This window comes from Onychostruthus taczanowskii, unplaced genomic scaffold (assembly GCF_017590055.1).
Source record: "Onychostruthus taczanowskii isolate IOZ18803 unplaced genomic scaffold, ASM1759005v1 scaffold3, whole genome shotgun sequence".
Classification (NCBI taxonomy): domain Eukaryota; kingdom Metazoa; phylum Chordata; class Aves; order Passeriformes; family Passeridae; genus Onychostruthus; species Onychostruthus taczanowskii.
In genome coordinates this window covers 16,793,873-16,811,740 of record NW_024500349.1, presented here as the reverse complement: position 1 = coordinate 16,811,740, position 17,868 = coordinate 16,793,873, and the positions used below count along the sequence as shown (strand labels likewise).

Genomic DNA, 17,868 nt, shown 5'->3' with positions numbered 1-17,868 from the left:
GTTCTTTATCTTCCCAGCTATCTGTACATTTATTAAGTATACATATGATCCTTAACTGGTCACTGTAGGATTTCCTTATGATCAATAAGAAGTAGGAAATGTTGTTGGCACAATTTGTCAGACCCATTATTAAAATCTGCTCAAAGATTATATGAATTGTACCCTAAGCAGCACAAACACCAGCAAGAATTCACATGGTAGTTCAGCCAGGTTTTTGGAGAGTAGTTCAGGTTCAGAGTTTCAGATCAGCAAGTCAAGGTGTTACCAGCTTTATCCCACTCTTCCTTCTTCACCACATGCAATGCATCCCTAATTAGGCTAAAATGCTCCAGCTTTCATGAGTTGAAGCATTTACAATGCTGAAGGTGATTAATTTTGAGAAAACTTAGTGCACTTATGATAATCAATTGGAGGAGACAGTAAAAAACAATGCTTGGTCTTCAGATAGAGGGGAAATTTCAATAAATGAGAACTCAGAGAAAAGGAAGCCAAAATCACAGAATGTAAGAACCACATAAAAAATACTACCTTGACAGAAGCTTTGTCACTTGTCTTCCTTGGATACAAATTTTTAGATGCAGACTGGGAGAGAATTCTGAGATATTTAAGGTATTGCTGAAGAGACTTGGCCAAGTTCACATTATTTTCCACATCATAATTTCTTTCATTATCTCCATTTTGTCCCAAAGTCCTGCACAGGAAAAGGAAGGAAAAGAAAGTTACCAGCCTGTCCAATGTACAAAGTGACCAACTAAAAAGGCACTGCAAGCCACTGTAGTTCAATACATAACAGGAAAGTCACTCAAAAGCTTAGCAATCACAAAAGTATAGAAAATTCAATGTTTCAGCAAAAGCAGTCAAAAAAATCTTGCACTATTAACAATTTATTTCATGCATCAAAGTTAATGAGTCTAGAGTAAATCAAATGAAATGTCACATCAATGCAAAGCCATATTCAAAAGCAAAGAAAATGCCTGTAAAAAGAAAATGCACATGATTAGATTGCACCCCAAAGAAATATGAGATGGTTCTAAGATTTAAAAAACTTGCTGAATGGTGATGAGATTCAATGCCAAATTGGCCCTGCACTAACACAAAGAATAGAAGAAAGACTACTGGATATGCAGAAATAATGGAGCAAGTAAACTCCAGTGAAAAGCTTGAAAAGGGAATAATGAGATGGAACAAATATCTCTTCTGATCTTCTCATGTGCCTGGGATTCACAGAATAGTGGTGCTTCCTGAGTGGTTTAGACAGATTTTGGTGACATTTGCAAAGAAAAGCTAGAAATGAGATTAAATGATGGCAGTGTGGAGGTGTTTATATGGGATTCAGAGTGCTGTGTGCAGTGAATCTGAATTATTACCAGCTGTCCTCATCTATCTCAACAACACATAAACGGTGATGATAATTTAAATGTCAGCATGGGTAACTATTTCATTCCTTGTGCGAGAAAGCAGAGAGAAAGTTCCCAGGCTCTTCCTTCCCTGTGAGTGAAGCTGCTTGAGGGAAATCACCTTTTGGTGTCACCATTTCCTACTCACATGCCCACACACTTCTCCAGTGAAGAAGAATTCCAGGTGGAAGAGCTTTACAGCTCAGTGAATGAATTTCACTTTCAACATCTCTGTGCCACTGTAAATAAAATGTTATTCTACCAGCCCACATCTTGGCACTAATGTAGAGGCACAGCCTGAGAGAGCACCATTATATATTTTCCAAAGATGGGGTTTAATTATAATACTTTAATGAAAAATTAACAGACTGCCTTCCATGCTCACAGTTTTACCAAATGTGTGTCCCTACTAATTTAACACTAATAAATGTAATTAATAATCTAATTTACTGTGGTGGCACTGCAACCAACAGTGCTCACAGGTTTGCTCACTTTGAAACACCAGAAAAATCTTCCATTTCTCCCCAGTGTATGACAGCAGGTTCCCATCAGGGACACAGACTCTAGAAAAAAGAAGGGTTGCTGCACAGAGCACTATAGCAAACCTGATCTAATTTACCATCAGTCTTGCCTCCTTCTCATGCTGTTTGCATTTTTTTCTCATTCCAGAGCTCTAGATTCTGCCTTCTGATGGAGTGTGGACATGCAGGTAACATTATCCACCTCCTTTTCAGCTTAAAGCCAGACCAAAACTATTCTGCAGTTTCAGAAAAACCTGGGCACTGTGCTTTCTGCTTCAGTAGAGATGAACTAATCCAAACAGGCTCTCTTCATAGGAAGGATCCCAGTTGCCAACACTCACCTTTCATTCACTGATTAATTCTAACATCTATCTTCTAATTTCTTCACTAATTTTAAAAGGAAGGGGAAATGAAAAAACAAAACACCAACCAATAAACAAAACAAAACAAAAAAAAAAACAACCAAAAAAAAAAAACCCCTAGAACGAATTCTGCCCCAAGGATTTCCACTGGAGCTAACAGGAACTGAATAGGAACTGAATGCACAGACAAAGGACAGGATTTAGGTTGGCTTTTCAAACCTTTATTTACAATATATAGTCACCGTCACTGTCGGTAGAAGTAAAATCTGGGATCTAAGATTTCCCATTTTTCTATGGAGACAATAATTGCACTCATATTTACATTCCACATTAGATGTAATATTTTATGCTATAAACATTTAAACAATTAAAATGTAAAAGAACACAAAGCTTTATGTTTCATTTGATGACGACTTTAATAAGATACTATGAATACATCTGAACGATGAAAAAAAATTTTTGTAGTTCACCACTATATCCCCTTGTTAACTCAGGAATGAGTATGCATTAACTGACCAATTATTACTACTAAATTAAAATATTTAGTTTAAATATGACAAATTTATATTGGAAAATGGATGAAAGACAAATATGTAAAAGCACTTGGTGAGTAGGAGAAATGATTGTCAGATGAGTTCTTTTTATGCACTTATTTGGAAGTATTTTCAGTTTCAATTTGCTCTAAAAGATGACTTTGCATACAACAACCTTAAGAGTATAAAGACAATACCATATATAATTATTTATCTACAAAAATAATTATGTATTTCCTACAAACTCTAGCATTTTATAAGCTTTTTTTTTGTAGAAATGTCTAAATCACTGCACCTCTGCTATTTCTGGAATGTTCCCAATTAATAGAAACCACACATTTTAGAATAAATTTCTCCCTTTTAAATGCTAAGAGTATCTTATTACTGACTTAATGATGGTTTTATTACAGAAATAATACTATACCCCATTTCATACATTGAAGTTTGCTGGAAACGTTTGTGGTTTTGCCTAATTGCACCAATGAACACAACTGACATTTATTCCCTCTGTGCAGAATGGACTTTTTTCCTTTATCTTGAGCCCTCTTTCAAGAGAGGGTTTTTTGAAATTTAATAAGGACCCAGGAAATACCACATACACTCCAGTTAGCCAACAAAGAAAGAACTTTCATCTTGAAATCAAACTCCCAGTTTCAGCATTTTTTTTGAGATGAAATCCATGTCTTCTGTTTCATCAGATTTCATATGCACTAATTTAGCCTAAGTCAATTTACCTTTCAAGTGTCTGAGTCTATTTTCTTGCTCTCACCAGCTCTGTGGGGATTAATGACTCATTAGTATGACTTCATATTGTCTTATTACACACGTTACCCTTAATAAAAGGTCTTTCTGACATAATGTTTCTTTGATAATTAGATACCTACTCTAAGTTGCTTTTTAAATTATTTAATTATTATCTGATAAGATTTTAGCAAGCACACTGAGCACACTGAACATATAACACACTTGATCAGAATCTACAAGACACCAGATTTCCTACTGTTCTCTGACCTACAAAACACGTTGCAAATGGACAACCAGAAAAATCAATTAATGCTTTAAACTGTTGGCACATAAGATAATGCTTTCAGAAGCACAGCTTGGTGACTGCAGAAAATCTATCCACAATAGGAACTGCTTTACGTGAACACATTTGAAATTCTGATGTTTTTGAAGTATCAATATACAAAATGTTGCAGTTTTTTTAAACACATATACTTAAAAATATAAAACATCTCAAACTTGTTAAAAACAGGAATTCCTAAAAGTGAGCATTTGTTTTTAATCTAAACCTTAAATAATTTTTTATGTCTTCTTATATTTTAAATTTTATATTACTATAAATGTGGAACACTGCAGAATATGGCCTTGATATCATGGCCTATTTTGCCTTACTCTCATGAATAAAAATTTTAGGTACTCTCTTAAAAAAAATCCCCAGAAGATACTGAAGATCATTTCTGATACCATCTACTGAGAGTAATCCATTCAATACTGACATTTTGTGTATCTAAGCAGTGAAAACATGTTTATGGATTCAACCACATGTTGTTATCACCTTCATGGTAATCTTTAGATCTCTATCTTCTTTAGACATTAAGTTTCTACCTTACTGCACTTCTGAATGGTGCTGTGATTTTAAAAAATGCTTTTGAATCAGCAAACATGTGAAATACAGGGTCAAAGTCTCTGAATTAAATCAAAACAAAGTGAGGCAAACACAGTTGAAGACACTGGGAAGTATCAATCGCATTTTATTTCCAGAAAAAAGCAATTTAGAAAGGAAGTGGTTCTGCAGCATAGGCAAACCACATACTGCAGTACATGAAGATCTAATTCCAACATCCAGTATTTTGCCTATCACAGCTAGAAGCTCAAATTTATCCCACTATGATGAAAGTTTTTTTAACAAAAAGCCCTTTCTTTCAATTTCACTACTTTTGAGAATGTATTTCTTAAAATCACATAACAGAAAGCAAAATTTCTAATTTTTAATTGTTCTTTAAACTTCATTGTGGGGTTTGTGTGGTTGGGTTGCCTGTAGGACAGAACAGACCAGGCAAAAGACTCTCTTTATATGTGTAACTATATATGAAGATGATATAATTGCAGGTACTACAACCACATCACTCCACAGAATTACTGATGTGTCTTGCAACCAATTACTGCAAAGTCAACCTTCAACACCTTTCAAGCCATGTCCCAACATTATTTTCTGTCATGGGAACTTGCAGGAAGATCTCTTTCCTGAAGAAATTTTGCAACTACCACTAGGAATCTACAGATTTCAAATAAATTATAGGTATGTTTTGGAAGACTTTGACTATGAAAATATAATTAGTCACTCAGAATGTCATTCAACGCTTAGTCCAGAATAAAATGTCTCCTGTAGTTGAGCTACTATAAGTTTGCGTTTTAAGGCAGTCATAGGTAGGGATGACTGAACTGACACTAGACAGCGCATAAATTGAATGAAAGGCCTGATGCTTTGAATTCTGACACCTTAATTTAAATAGAATGTGTATTTCCTTAACCTGATAATAAACAGAAGAACAAGGTCCAAGGTTTTCATTCATTCTGTCCCCTGAACACTGGAGACACTTTTACCATATAAATAGAGGCTTCTGTGATTTTTAAAATTCTGCTTCTGGGCCAACCTCTTTCTTATAATTTGCAAACCTTTCCAAAACCCAAGCAAAAACACTACAGAAGACTTACCTTCCTGTGTCAGATCCTTCAGATGCAAATACATCAGGGCGTCTGCTGTGGATTTTGTGAATGGTTGAGAGTTCCTGACCAATAACATGCTGTGTGTAATCGTCTCGCCAGGTAAAACCTGATAAATAATGAAACAAACCAACAAAAACAGAATGAAAAAGATTCCCTATGTAACAACTCGGAAGTTTGGCAAAAATATGTCCTATATAAACGTTTAAAAAAAAAAAAAGAAGACTCAATCCGTTGGAACCCACAAGTGAACTACAGATTCTTCTCTTCTGTATGAAATTCTGTTAATGAGGTTTTGCTAATGAAACTTCCTTGCAATCAAAGGAAGACAGTAAATCATGTGAGGACATTTTGAAAGCCTTTGGTCGCAGCAGAATCTTAGCTAGTTGCAAACTAGTTTTAATCGATAAAAAAGGGTTATTTTGGACAGCTATGGAAATTATCCCACTAGCTGCTGTTTGTTGAAAGGTTGCTTCTTGTCCTCCCTGTTCACAGCACACTGCCCCCTCTCTGTTTTCCCCATGAAACATTAAGGTTTTGAACACTGAGGAGTTAGTACTGCAAGTTTTAGTACAACACACATGGAGGTCAATTCAAGTCATATTTAAATGTTGCAACAAAAAACTTTTCAACAAGGGGCAAGCACAACTATGTAGGCAAATTACAGTGACTACTCATTGAGTACATGAACTTCCAATCTCTCACTAATTATACTTGAAATAATGATATAATCCTAAACATAATCATTACCTGATTTGTAGATTTTCACATATTACAGCGACCCTTCAGATCACAGCATTTGCTGATGCAATTCTCTGTAAATATCTAATAACTAAATATCACACAACTGAAGTGAATTTCTGCTGTTATCCCCTGTGCAGCCCAACACCACAAATCTCTCAATGAATATTGATAGAAGTTCCAGATGTTATCCTGATAATATCTTCCAGTAAGAAACCACCTAAAGAAAAATCCTCTCTAGCACTAGATGCAGGCAGTCAGATCTGGTTGATAGAAACAGAAAGGGAAGTTGCTAGAAATTGGAACGAGGATTTTTGGTTCAGTCCCTATTCTGTGTACAAATTATAAACTTCATCACCATTTGGAGCCAACATTTTTTTGCTGCAGGCAGACCCTTAGGATGAAGATCAAGCATCCTCAGCCTCAGCAGAACTCAGAACTTCGCCACTTCACTATCTGGGATGGGTCTTTATCCATTGAGATCTTCAGATTTTTCCAGTGCATTGAAGCAGAATTATTTACCTGTTTACTAAATTCTAGAATTAAAGAGGGAGCCTAAATTGGACATTTCTCCTCTCTGCCAAAGGAGATAATTCTGAGTGTGCAGAAGTAAAAATTACTTTAATATTTATCAAATTTTCACCCCAGAGAGGAGACACTTCTATAGGTTCAGTATAGGTTTAGACAACGTTAGGAAGCATTAAAACTATTGCTGTTGTCTTGGATTTAGACAAGATTTAGGGGGAGGGGAAAGAAAAGTCCTATTTGGGCAAGACTTTGGTGGACTGCATCCCAAACTTTTTTTTCCATTAGTGAAAATAATAATAAAAAATCTGAACCAATATAAGTATGCATGAAGGCTTTAACAAACAAAAAAAGCTTTCTAACATTCCACTTGTGATCTTTCTTTCTCCTTTCCTTAAATAAAAATGTTACTCAAGTTTACTGAGGAAACACTTCACCTGAAGCCGTATTAGATGTCAATGGCTACAGTAAATGACTCCAGACACTTGGGAGGGGAAAGAATATCTGTCTCGATCTAATCTGGTTTTATTTCTGATTCATCCTTTTCAAATGCAAATATCACCTTTTCAAAGATGCCATGTAAGAAGATGGATTCAAATAGTTTCAAAAATCTAAAACCTAAAGCTGCTCAGAACATGTTTTTATGTGAACACACACGAATGAGTCACCATGCACCTATGATTACTTTGATGTAGTGCAATTAAAATGATTTTTTAAACAAAGTTGTGATATAGTCCATACCTATTTATATATGTATATATTTATGTTGAACTTAACTTCTCTGTTGTCTAGCACTGCACATTGCTGTTTGTTTTATAATCTCTCAAAGGAGAAAAAAACAAAGATAACTTTCAATTTTAAGAGAATGTGCAACATAGTTCAGCTAGAATACATATGCACTAAAATCATTAGCAAAGCCTTAAAACTACTAATTCATGAACGATGAGTCTGAAATTATTACAGTTTGAGACTCTAAGCCAATACCAACCCTATTAAAGGCTAAAGAATACACATTAAATAACATAAACCTTAAAGAAAAATACATTTAATTATTCTGAAGAGCTTTTTTCAAATTAAAGCAAGAAGAGTTCATCCATGGTACTTGCATACAGATAAGAAATTAATCTCTGAATCTTGAGAAATACAGAATTTTATGCCTACAAACCCCAAAGTTTTCAGTAAAAGAGCATATGACAGCATTGTGATGCCTGTTCTCACTGGTCAAGAGAATGGTATGTCTGTTGTTATCTTCAATGTATTTTTTCTACTGCCACACTGTTTTAACATCCTTTCCTAATGCATTTAAAACCAGTAAAGATGGACTATCATCCCTAATGCCATAAAAAATGTAACTATGGCACTAAAAAAGAGTAAATAGATGAAAGAAAAACAGACTACTTGTTATAGAGCTAGAAAGAACCAGAGTTAAGGGAATATGCCCTCTCAGCTATATCTCCAGCACTTTTAACTCACTTCAGTGTTAAGACAAGACAAAGATGAAAACCACAAATTTTAACTAATTCAAAAATCCCCTTGCCAGTAATTCAATATTGCTGTCTCTTATGCAACGATCTCGGGAACTGCAGCCTGCCTGAAGTTAACCTCACGCCAATCATTTTCCAGCATTGTTTCAGTCTCAAAAAAAAAAATCTCCCCCACACTGCGCTGAATAAAACAGCGCGTTCAGGAGCCATAATGCCACGCTGACAGCTGCAATCAGAATCCAGGTTGAGAAGGAGCACATGACGCCGGATGGCGATTTCCTGTTCCCTTTGTCCGTGCCGTCACAGCTCGCGCCAGCCCCGGCCTGGCCACCCAATTATTGCGATTTGTGTCCAGCGGCTGAGCAGGATCACAGCAGAGCTGGGCAGGATCACAGCAGAGCCCTTGTGCACGCATTACTTCCATGTCACTGCCGGGGAGCGGCGCGGGGCACGCCCAGCCCGATTATCCATGCCCCCCGCGGCTGCAAGGCCCAGGCCCTGCTCTCCCAGCCCAAATTCCCACAGAGGACAATGTCAAGGGAAGAGAAGGAGTCTGACGGACACTGAAATGATGCAAACACTCTGACAACAGCAGCGGACACAAAACTACTCTCAGTTGAAGGTCATTGATAGTAGTGAGACTCCAGGAAAAACGGCCATCGGTACAAGTTACACAAAACTACTCTCAGTTGAAGGTCATTGATAGCTGTTTTCCTAGGAAAACGGCCATCGGTGCAAGTCTTCCTTACACCATTTCATTGGTGTCAGCCCAATGATTAATTTTAAAACAAAATTTAATTGGAACTCCATAGCCTAAATGTATGTGAAAGCGGAATGCCAGTACAAAGATACTGAAGACAAGACACTAATACCTTTACCAAATACAACTGGAAGGTCAAATCCAATGGAGGTCATCTGGATATAACACAGTCTTTCATATCACTCTTTCATTGTCATTCATATCATCTCCCCAGGTCTTTTATTTCCACATCACAGTCTATTATTATTATTATCCCAACTACAAAAAAGAATAAAATTGTTTAGTTCCCTGTTATATTCAACACAGCAATGGCTATGTCAACTCTTCTAAGAATTATTAGTTGAAATCAAATCAAAAGCAAGCAGTTTAAATAGTGAAGAAAAAAGTTTCAGAGATTTATAGTGGTGAAGATGTTAGCTTTCATCTACAAAACGTAAATAAAAATTATTTTCAAATTCAACATATCACTTAACCTGCTTAATTGCTTTTGCTGCTATAGCAGTTACAGAGAATTATTGAAAAATACTCAAATTCAAGTATGTATTTCTTTCACCCAGCTGATCAATTTTTCTAAGCAATTGCAATTTTTTCTGTGGTTTTGACTGTTTTCCGTCTTAGAGAAACATGATGTCTCTCCAAATATACCTGACCACATCTTTAATGCATGTAAATTATAACAGCAGCTTTTGAAAATATTTATCTGCTACTTCTCTGTTTAGACTCATTTGACTTAGACAAATGAATTTCCCTCCCTCTGAAGGCCTAAGCAAGAAAAACAAAAGTTTTTTTATGAGTTTGGAGTTCTGTTGTAAATCAGAAGAGCTCAATATAAGTCCTTTAAAGAAACAACACTTCTCACTGCCCAGAGATCTGGCTACGCAAATCTTCCTGCTGCTGCTCCCAATGCTTTTCCCAACCAGCATGGCTGATGCTGAGTAGGGCTCTGCAGGAAAGTCCAGCAGGACCTTTGTCTGACTCCTCCAGCTCTTGTAGCAATCAAAATATAAAATTATTAGTTCTGCATCAATATATTACCTACCAAATTATTTTTACATACCAAATTCAGGTATGAATTGAAAATGACAAGAGATTAGTCTAGATTTGCAGAAACCTATATTGTAAAACTTGACCCTTCTTTGTCAGAAAAATCCCCATTATAAAGGCTCAAAACCCTCAGAATTATTCAATATTGAAGACAGGATATGCATTATTTCTGAGTTGTGATATTATTCTTTCTCCACTTTTTGGTAATGTTAGGCATTTTGTTCCTATATGGTAGATTAAATTTTTTTTTTTCTCTGAGCTACCTTCAACTGCTACTTCATTTCAGCCAGGAAACTCAGCTGTAGAGCTCAGAGACTTTCATCCCCCATGCCATGTGTTGCAAATTGTTAATGCCTACTTTAGCTGTCAGAACGTCTGCAGAATTGGGAATGATTTGCTTTCTTCCCTATTTTCACAACAGACAGGTCAGGGTAATGTATAGACATGCCTTTCTGCAGGCTGCCTTTCCACATTCTCCAGAGGAGCTGCTCTGTTCTCATTCCAGACCTCCCTTTTCAGAGCTCAAGGACGTACCCAATAATGCTCACCTATTTCAGCTCTGCCTAAGTCAAAATTACAGATTTAATGCTGAGGTTGCTGTGTACAACAAAATTAAGTCTTTCCATTGCTATTGCTGTATTTGCTACCTAAGATTGCAGCCAAAAGATAAAATCCTGGTGTTTTCTCTTAAAATAAAACTTCACCCAAAAGCAATTTTGTAATACAAATTGAAATGACAAGTTAATGGCAAAAATAGAAATAGAGAAGTTAAACCCAGCTCTTACACCACAACCTTTTAATTTCCCCATTTCTTTCTATTTGAATATTCATTTTTAGTGAAAATTTTGACTGAGACATTTTCTACAAAACTGGAAGAAAGTCTGCCAAAATACTTTGTATTACACTTCCACAAAACTTGCTTTAATTGAAATTTTTTACCCTGGTCTAACTTTGTGTTTGCCTTCTAGATGACAAGAAAATCTGGTTCAGAATTTATTTGAAGAAATGACTGGGGGTTATAAGCAGTTATCACCACTCTTGTCCAATCCATCTCAGCTGGAGCTGTGGTCAGCCTCTGCTGAAAGTCATCCAGTGCTTCTTTTGTTTCATTCCCTTTTCCACTGCCAGGCACCAAGTTTGCATTGGTGACTTTTTTGTCTTCTTTTGGCATTTCTAATGAGACCTTTCTAATATGGAAGAATTCCATTTGCTGCACTCAGCAGCAATTCACTCACAGGCAAAGAGCTTCTGTTTGAATGAACAGATGAAAGGGCTGCCTAAGGATTACAGCTTCAATTTTTCATATATTGTTTTATTATACATAAAAGTGATAATCTCCATAGAATTAAATTACAACCATGATCTGCTTACAGTCCTGATTTTAATTTACTCTAAGCAACTATCCCAGAAGGTAGAGGGAAGGCTTTTCTCTTCAGTTCTTGAAATTTTTCTATTATTTGAAAAAGCCAAATGAGTGCTTCATTTGCCAAGGAGATTATAAAATGCTCTCACAGGACTCAGTATGTAATGTTTCCTTACCTTTATTGCAGCTCTTGCAGAGAGCTACAAATAATTGGGTTTCTACAAGAGAAAGTTTCTAAGTATTACATAAGACTTTTCTGCCACTGGAGCTGATAGTAATAAAACACTAACATGATAATGCAAAATATACCTTCAGACTTCCACACAGAGCAGATAACTTTCCAAAGACTACAACAGCATAGATACATGATTCCCAAATCCTTGAGATTAATCCCATGCTATTCACCATGTCATATAAACTTCCCACAAACTATTGACCCTCAACCCAAAAGCATATAATTCCATTCCCAGAAATGCTTTCTAGCAAGGGAGGTTATCTTGCATTGTTACAAATTTATATTAATGTTCAACTTTAATTTAATTCATGGCCATTCCCTTCTTCAACTTGAATATCTTTTTGCCCTGTTGAGGCTGTGACATACTTATTAAAAAAACAATCAACTCTAATTCATGGTGAGAAAAGGTGCATTTCCTTCTGTCCCTCGACTATGCACAGACATTTCCCCTGTGCTGTCAGCCCAAGGAGTTTCACGGACATGAGAAAATATTCACATGCACTCAAAATAGTGGCACTAAAATAAAGATGAGACTACTTGGCTTGTTTCACCGAGCTTTGAACCCAAATGCAGTAGCTGGCACTCACAGCAAGCTGCGTGTAACATTCCAAATTTAACACAAAAAGGTCTGATGTTAGTTTCACACTGCAAAACAATCTTTAATATACTAATCCTCTGCAAACTCCTTTTAGAGTAAGAAGTTATCTTTTTTTTCTGTCAAAATAACTTTCATTTTTCTGTTCCTTTCTCTTTCCTTTTCTATCTTATTATTTTCCTTCCAAGATGTTTTACAACACTCTACACTTTCATTCAAACCCAAAGTTTTTCTCAAACTCAGGATCTCTTTAAGTATGCATAAATTGGTTGTAATGCTACACTGTACAATGCTAAGAAAGGAGATTTTGTCCAAATAGTAGTTATCAATGCATTTAAAATCAGCAGGTTTTCCTTCTCATTTTATTTTATCCAATTCATTTCATGCTATCAGTAGAATAACAGCCTTATTGTCACAAAAAATATAGTTCCTGGCAAAGGACTTTTGAAGTGTCTTCAGTCTGGGAATTAAAACATCACCTGTAACAAGGTAGAATTGGATGAAAATGTGCCAACACTTAAATCAGTACAGAAAATTAAGGTTACACTTACTCTGGCAAATTCATCTCAGACCTACAGTTCTTCATGCATTTTTAAATGCTTATGAGCAGAACTGTTCTTTCAGCTCCACATAGTGGTTCTCACCCCCATTTTATGTAACTGTTGGACTCTCTTTGATGCTTGTGAAAAATCAATTTTCAGCTGTCAGAGCAGAGCTCTCTGCTGCACGTGCAAAGGCAATACCAGGGGTACCACCCCAGGCTGGACAGTGAGGGCTGCAGCTGCACCTCTGCCTTTGGTTCTGAACAAAATTCCCTCTGACCAAAGTACAGACAATGCACCAGCAGCACAGAGGGAGGGTTACAGTGAGCCAGAGCAAAGGCTTTTCCAGGGCACTCCCAGTCTATCCCATCAGGAAACTCAATATTCCTGAAACCCTTGCCCTAGGAAGGACCTTAGGTCTGCTGCTCATCACACTCTGTGCTGCATTACAACAAATACAAATTAAAGTAGGTAAAAGTAATTTTTTTACACTAAAGGAATGGAAGAAACTCTACATACTGTTTGTACAGAACCATATCTTCCATTTTCCACTTTTAAGTCATTTCTCTGAGATTGTAAATTCCTCCTGGGAGAGGCCATATATTGCATACATTTGCAGAGTCTCTTTCTGCAGCAATAACAATAGCAATAATTGTTATTGTTGCTATTATTATTAATAAAATCCCAACAGCTGCAGAAGAGAGGGTTCCCTTAGGAACCTTGTAAGGATCTTGGTAGCTGAAAGCTCAGAGTTTTCCGGGGACCTGCATTAGCCAAGTCAGTTTGCCTGCAGCAAAAATGAGCAATCTGCAGGTCATGCTGTTCCCCAAAATCTGATTAGAGCTCCTCACATTTCATTTTGAATACACCCTGTCTAGAGAAAACACACACACTGAATTTGTCCAACCTTGAAAGGCATTTTCAGCCAGAGGAGTATTTGAATTATTTTCTTTTTTATTTTCTTATGCACATACAAGTTTTGGGTATTGGCCCTCCAACCAGCTGCAATGGAGGGTGCAATTACTGTACAGTGAATGACAGATAAAAGTTTTTAATTAAAGCCCTTTTAGTTTTTGCATCTCAGAGCTCTGATTTACAGCTCAATTCCAATTTAAAAAATATTTTACCACTTGTAGGCCACGGTAAAGTGTCTGCCCATGTATAAAGCTCATGTATATGGGTAAAAAAATTCTATGATTTGATTATTTTAGCCAACATTGAAAAGGATTTCATGAGGGAATCTCTGACTGACATGGTTTCCAACATGGTGTTCATTTTCCCTCCCTTCTTTCATGCAGTTAATACTTCAGTAAGCTTTAAGAACATTTTTAGACAATTCATATAATGCTGATTCATGGATTCCCACTGATGCTTTGTCAGCTGCACACACTATTGTTTCTTTACTGCTTTCTGGGTTTGATCTCTCTGAACACTTAAAATATGCCATGATAAAGCTGTGACTTAGTTTTACCACAGTATACCACAATGCTACTAAAAAAGTTTTTTGAAAAAGACTGTCAATGAGTTAAAATATTTTCACTAGAAGAACTGGCACAAGCTCATCAGATATGAACTTAAAACCCCTAAAATCTAAGTCCTTATGAGCACATTTTTTGTTGGCATCTATTTATAACACATCATTCCATTCAAAAAGATTTGTCCATTTTTTTGCTCATAACTCTAAAGAGCAGCTAGGTTTAAATGTAATTTACTGGAAACTCTGACATTAACAAAATGCCTCCAAAAGAGAAACAGTGACACAACACTGAAAGAAGACATACAGAGGGACATGAAATTCCTATCAGTCCTGGGAGAAATTTTTTCTTTGTGAGTTCCATGCTCAGCTAAAATCCAAATGTTCTAAAACAAAAGCCCTGCTAATTTCATGCCACTAAGGTCTAACATTAATTACACAGACCTGCTATTCCCAGTGTCCTCACTATGAACTCAGAGAACTTTTTCTGGGTACAAGCCATGGTTTGAGGTGTAGGCTGGACCTGCAGGCTGAGCCCCTGAGCGGGGAGCTCCAGGAGGGGGAACCAGAAGCACTCTGTGCCTTCTCTTGGATCTGCCCTTCCACTTGTAATGCAGCACCAGCTCCGTGGCTCATTTCTCTGTCTGCATCACAGATATAACAAAACACAATTTCAGGGGTTAAGGTTGTACTGCATTTCATGAGACATTTGAATATTGTAGAACTGGGCAGGTATCAACAAGGAACAGTGGCAAAGCCAGAATTCAGCAGGAGCTACTGCAATGTGGCACAAAGTAAGTGGCAGTAACTTGGATTTTTTTCTTAACTTTGGTGTATTTTTACTATTTAAGAACTAATAACTAATATAAAGGAATTTAATATATTTTCAAAAGCACCATTTATTCTAGAAATTTGTTTATCAACAGCTCTGAATGCTGTAAAAAGCAGCAAACCTGCTTTAAAGCAACACTGAAGTGAAGCAGCAATGATGTTAGAGCATTACAAAATCGCTAGTGATGGAGCTCTTATGTCTCACTCTTAGTATTGTTACAAAGGATAAGTCTTCTGATCAGTGGCTCCCAGCTTTAAGAAATAATGATATATTTCTAGATAATCGACTGCTACCTATTACCATACTTTTGATGTGGTGGAACAGTCATGTGCCTTATTTTCCACGTCCTCAGGGTATCCTGGTTAAATGTCACATGCATTTTTCTCTCATGTTAGGAAAACAAAACCTGCATATTAATTCTTTTTAAGGGAGGCACAAAATGCAATAAGAAAGGAACATTGATTATTCTATTCATCTATAAACTACTCCAATAGACATATAAATAATACTGGAAAATGTAATGTAGCTTTAATTAACAGCATGTTATAACAGTCTTGATAGATGAAACCTACAGCAATCAATCTGATTGCTCTGAGAGCAGTTTAAGCTAATTCACAACAAAAGACAAAGTTAAAAAGCCAGACTATCACACAATTTTCACAAGTATTTTGTTATTTAAATTAAGATCTCTGTATCACTAACCAGGTTTCTCAGTAGAGAAATTATAAGCAGCCCTCACTATAAATGTAACCAAGAGCTGAAGTGTCCAAGAGTTCTGTACACTCCTCCATGGCAGTTCCAAATATCACAATAAAATAACAAAGAACTGCCCTCTTCTAACTCCAAAAAGCTTGTGGTTCAGTTGTCCAAATCTGTAGTTCAGTAAAGCAATCTACCTACAAAATGTTTGCTATCATGGCCCCAAAAGGCACAAATCTTCGGAAGGAAAGAGTCATGAGTGAATTTCACACAGTGTGAGCAGTTTCAAAAAGAAAACAATATTTTATCTAGAGAAATGATCAGTTTATTTTTACACTTCAGGACTATTTGTTCAAAGGAGGAAACTAGGATTAACTTGTTTTATTTACTATGACAAATAAAAGAGAAACACAGATGCAAATTAGATGAATTTATTGCTAATTTGCTATTCCTACTCACCATTTATTTCTATGTCTATATATAAACTGTATTTATAGATATTAATTTACATGCATTATGTGACATTAAAGAAAATATTTTCTCTCAATTACATCACAGCCAAATGCCAAAGGTTCAAACATATGAACTGAACATGTCTGTCTTGACAGCTAGATAAGACTGAGCTTTTGTACTTTATATTTAGCAGTGAGTCAGGTTTGGTTCATTTTGCTCTATGAAGTACCAAGCTATGCCCTTAAATCTATGATATTTTTAGAAGCCAAATGTATCCAACGTTACTCAGAAAGATTATTTTTGATCAACCTGTTTGTTTGAAAGTACATTCGAATTGGTAGAGATTTCCAAGATTACAGCAAAGATATTCACATTGATATGTCAGAAAAAATGACAAATATTTTCCACATCTATTCTCTATTTCATCTATATGTTTAGTTTTCTGTGATGTTAATATATTTTGTGGATGTAATTGGTTTGGGGTTTTTTGTGTTTTTTTTCTCTGTGATCCCCATTACAATGAGGCTAAATAAGATTGTGCAAACATACCAGATAACAACAGGTACCAACACTGCAAGGCATGATGCACTCCCCAGGTGTCCCTGTTCCTAAAGTTCCTCTCCTGCATGCTCAGATGTCACCTGGGATTCTCCCTGCAGCACCTGGCACACAGGCAGGGCCATTTACTTCCCATGGCTCTCTCCCAGAGAGTGAGCAGGTTACGCTGTGTGGATAAACATGCTCCAAAAACATTTTATCTCCATCAGTACAGAAGTTTAGCTGGAAGTTTAGCTGCCCAGAACAGCTCCTGCCCCAGTTTTGGTGTACCCTTGGATGGTGTAGGCCTTTGTCAGAAGCGGTTGGATGAATGGCTGCAAGGAAACATTCCTGTATGGCAACTTGTGCAAATATTGTACTGAAAATTTAAACTAGACCCTTTCCCACTCTCCCCACATTATGGCCTTATATTGACAACAGGAATAGGAAGCAAAAAGTATTTTTTTTTATTATTCCTGTTATCATTCACATTAACTCCATATCAACAGATCTGGTAGTCTAAATCATGATTATAATGGTTGCAAATCCTGTTTCCTTTTAGTGCAAACTCTTCAAACAGCCTTGAAGAATACAAGGCATTTTTCACAAAACAGAAGTGAGGTCCAGGAAATAACAGTTTTTAGTCAGGTGTTTAGGATTCAGTTATCCCTAGCTATTAAACAAATCACCCTCATGTATATAGCCAGGATATATCCCTTCTCCTACTATACTTTGCATCATTTTTGTTGGCCAGGGAAAGTTTCCCTGACACAGTTTTTACAATCCCACAATTAATTTGTCTTCATTTCATTGTTTCCTTAATAACACTATGTAGGCAAGAGATTTCAAGCCTTTCCAAGTGGAATGAAGCAGAAGTGAGCTCACATCCCTAATAAATTGTTTATTGAATATTTATTTTTACTTGGATGACACAGCGCTTGTGAATCCACTAGTGGTAAAGCCCATGCTTACATGCTACAGCACAACATTTATTGAGGCAGATATTCCTGCCAAATCTATATTGCATTTATAAATCTTCAAAAC

At 36.4% G+C, this 17,868-nt stretch overlaps 1 protein-coding gene across 1 annotated transcript in view; it reads right to left on the bottom strand.

The window, feature by feature from the left end:
- The window catches only part of PTPRN2 (protein tyrosine phosphatase receptor type N2), a 631,017-nt gene that overhangs the window by 403,062 nt on the left and 210,087 nt on the right, over nucleotides 1–17,868 (bottom strand). The window contains exons 4-5 of the mRNA XM_041408324.1: nucleotides 5,532–5,649; nucleotides 529–691 (exon numbers count right to left, since the gene is read on the bottom strand). Of these exons, the coding sequence (XP_041264258.1) occupies nucleotides 529–691; nucleotides 5,532–5,649 (281 nt within the window). The remainder of the gene's footprint in view (nucleotides 1–528; nucleotides 692–5,531; nucleotides 5,650–17,868) is intronic.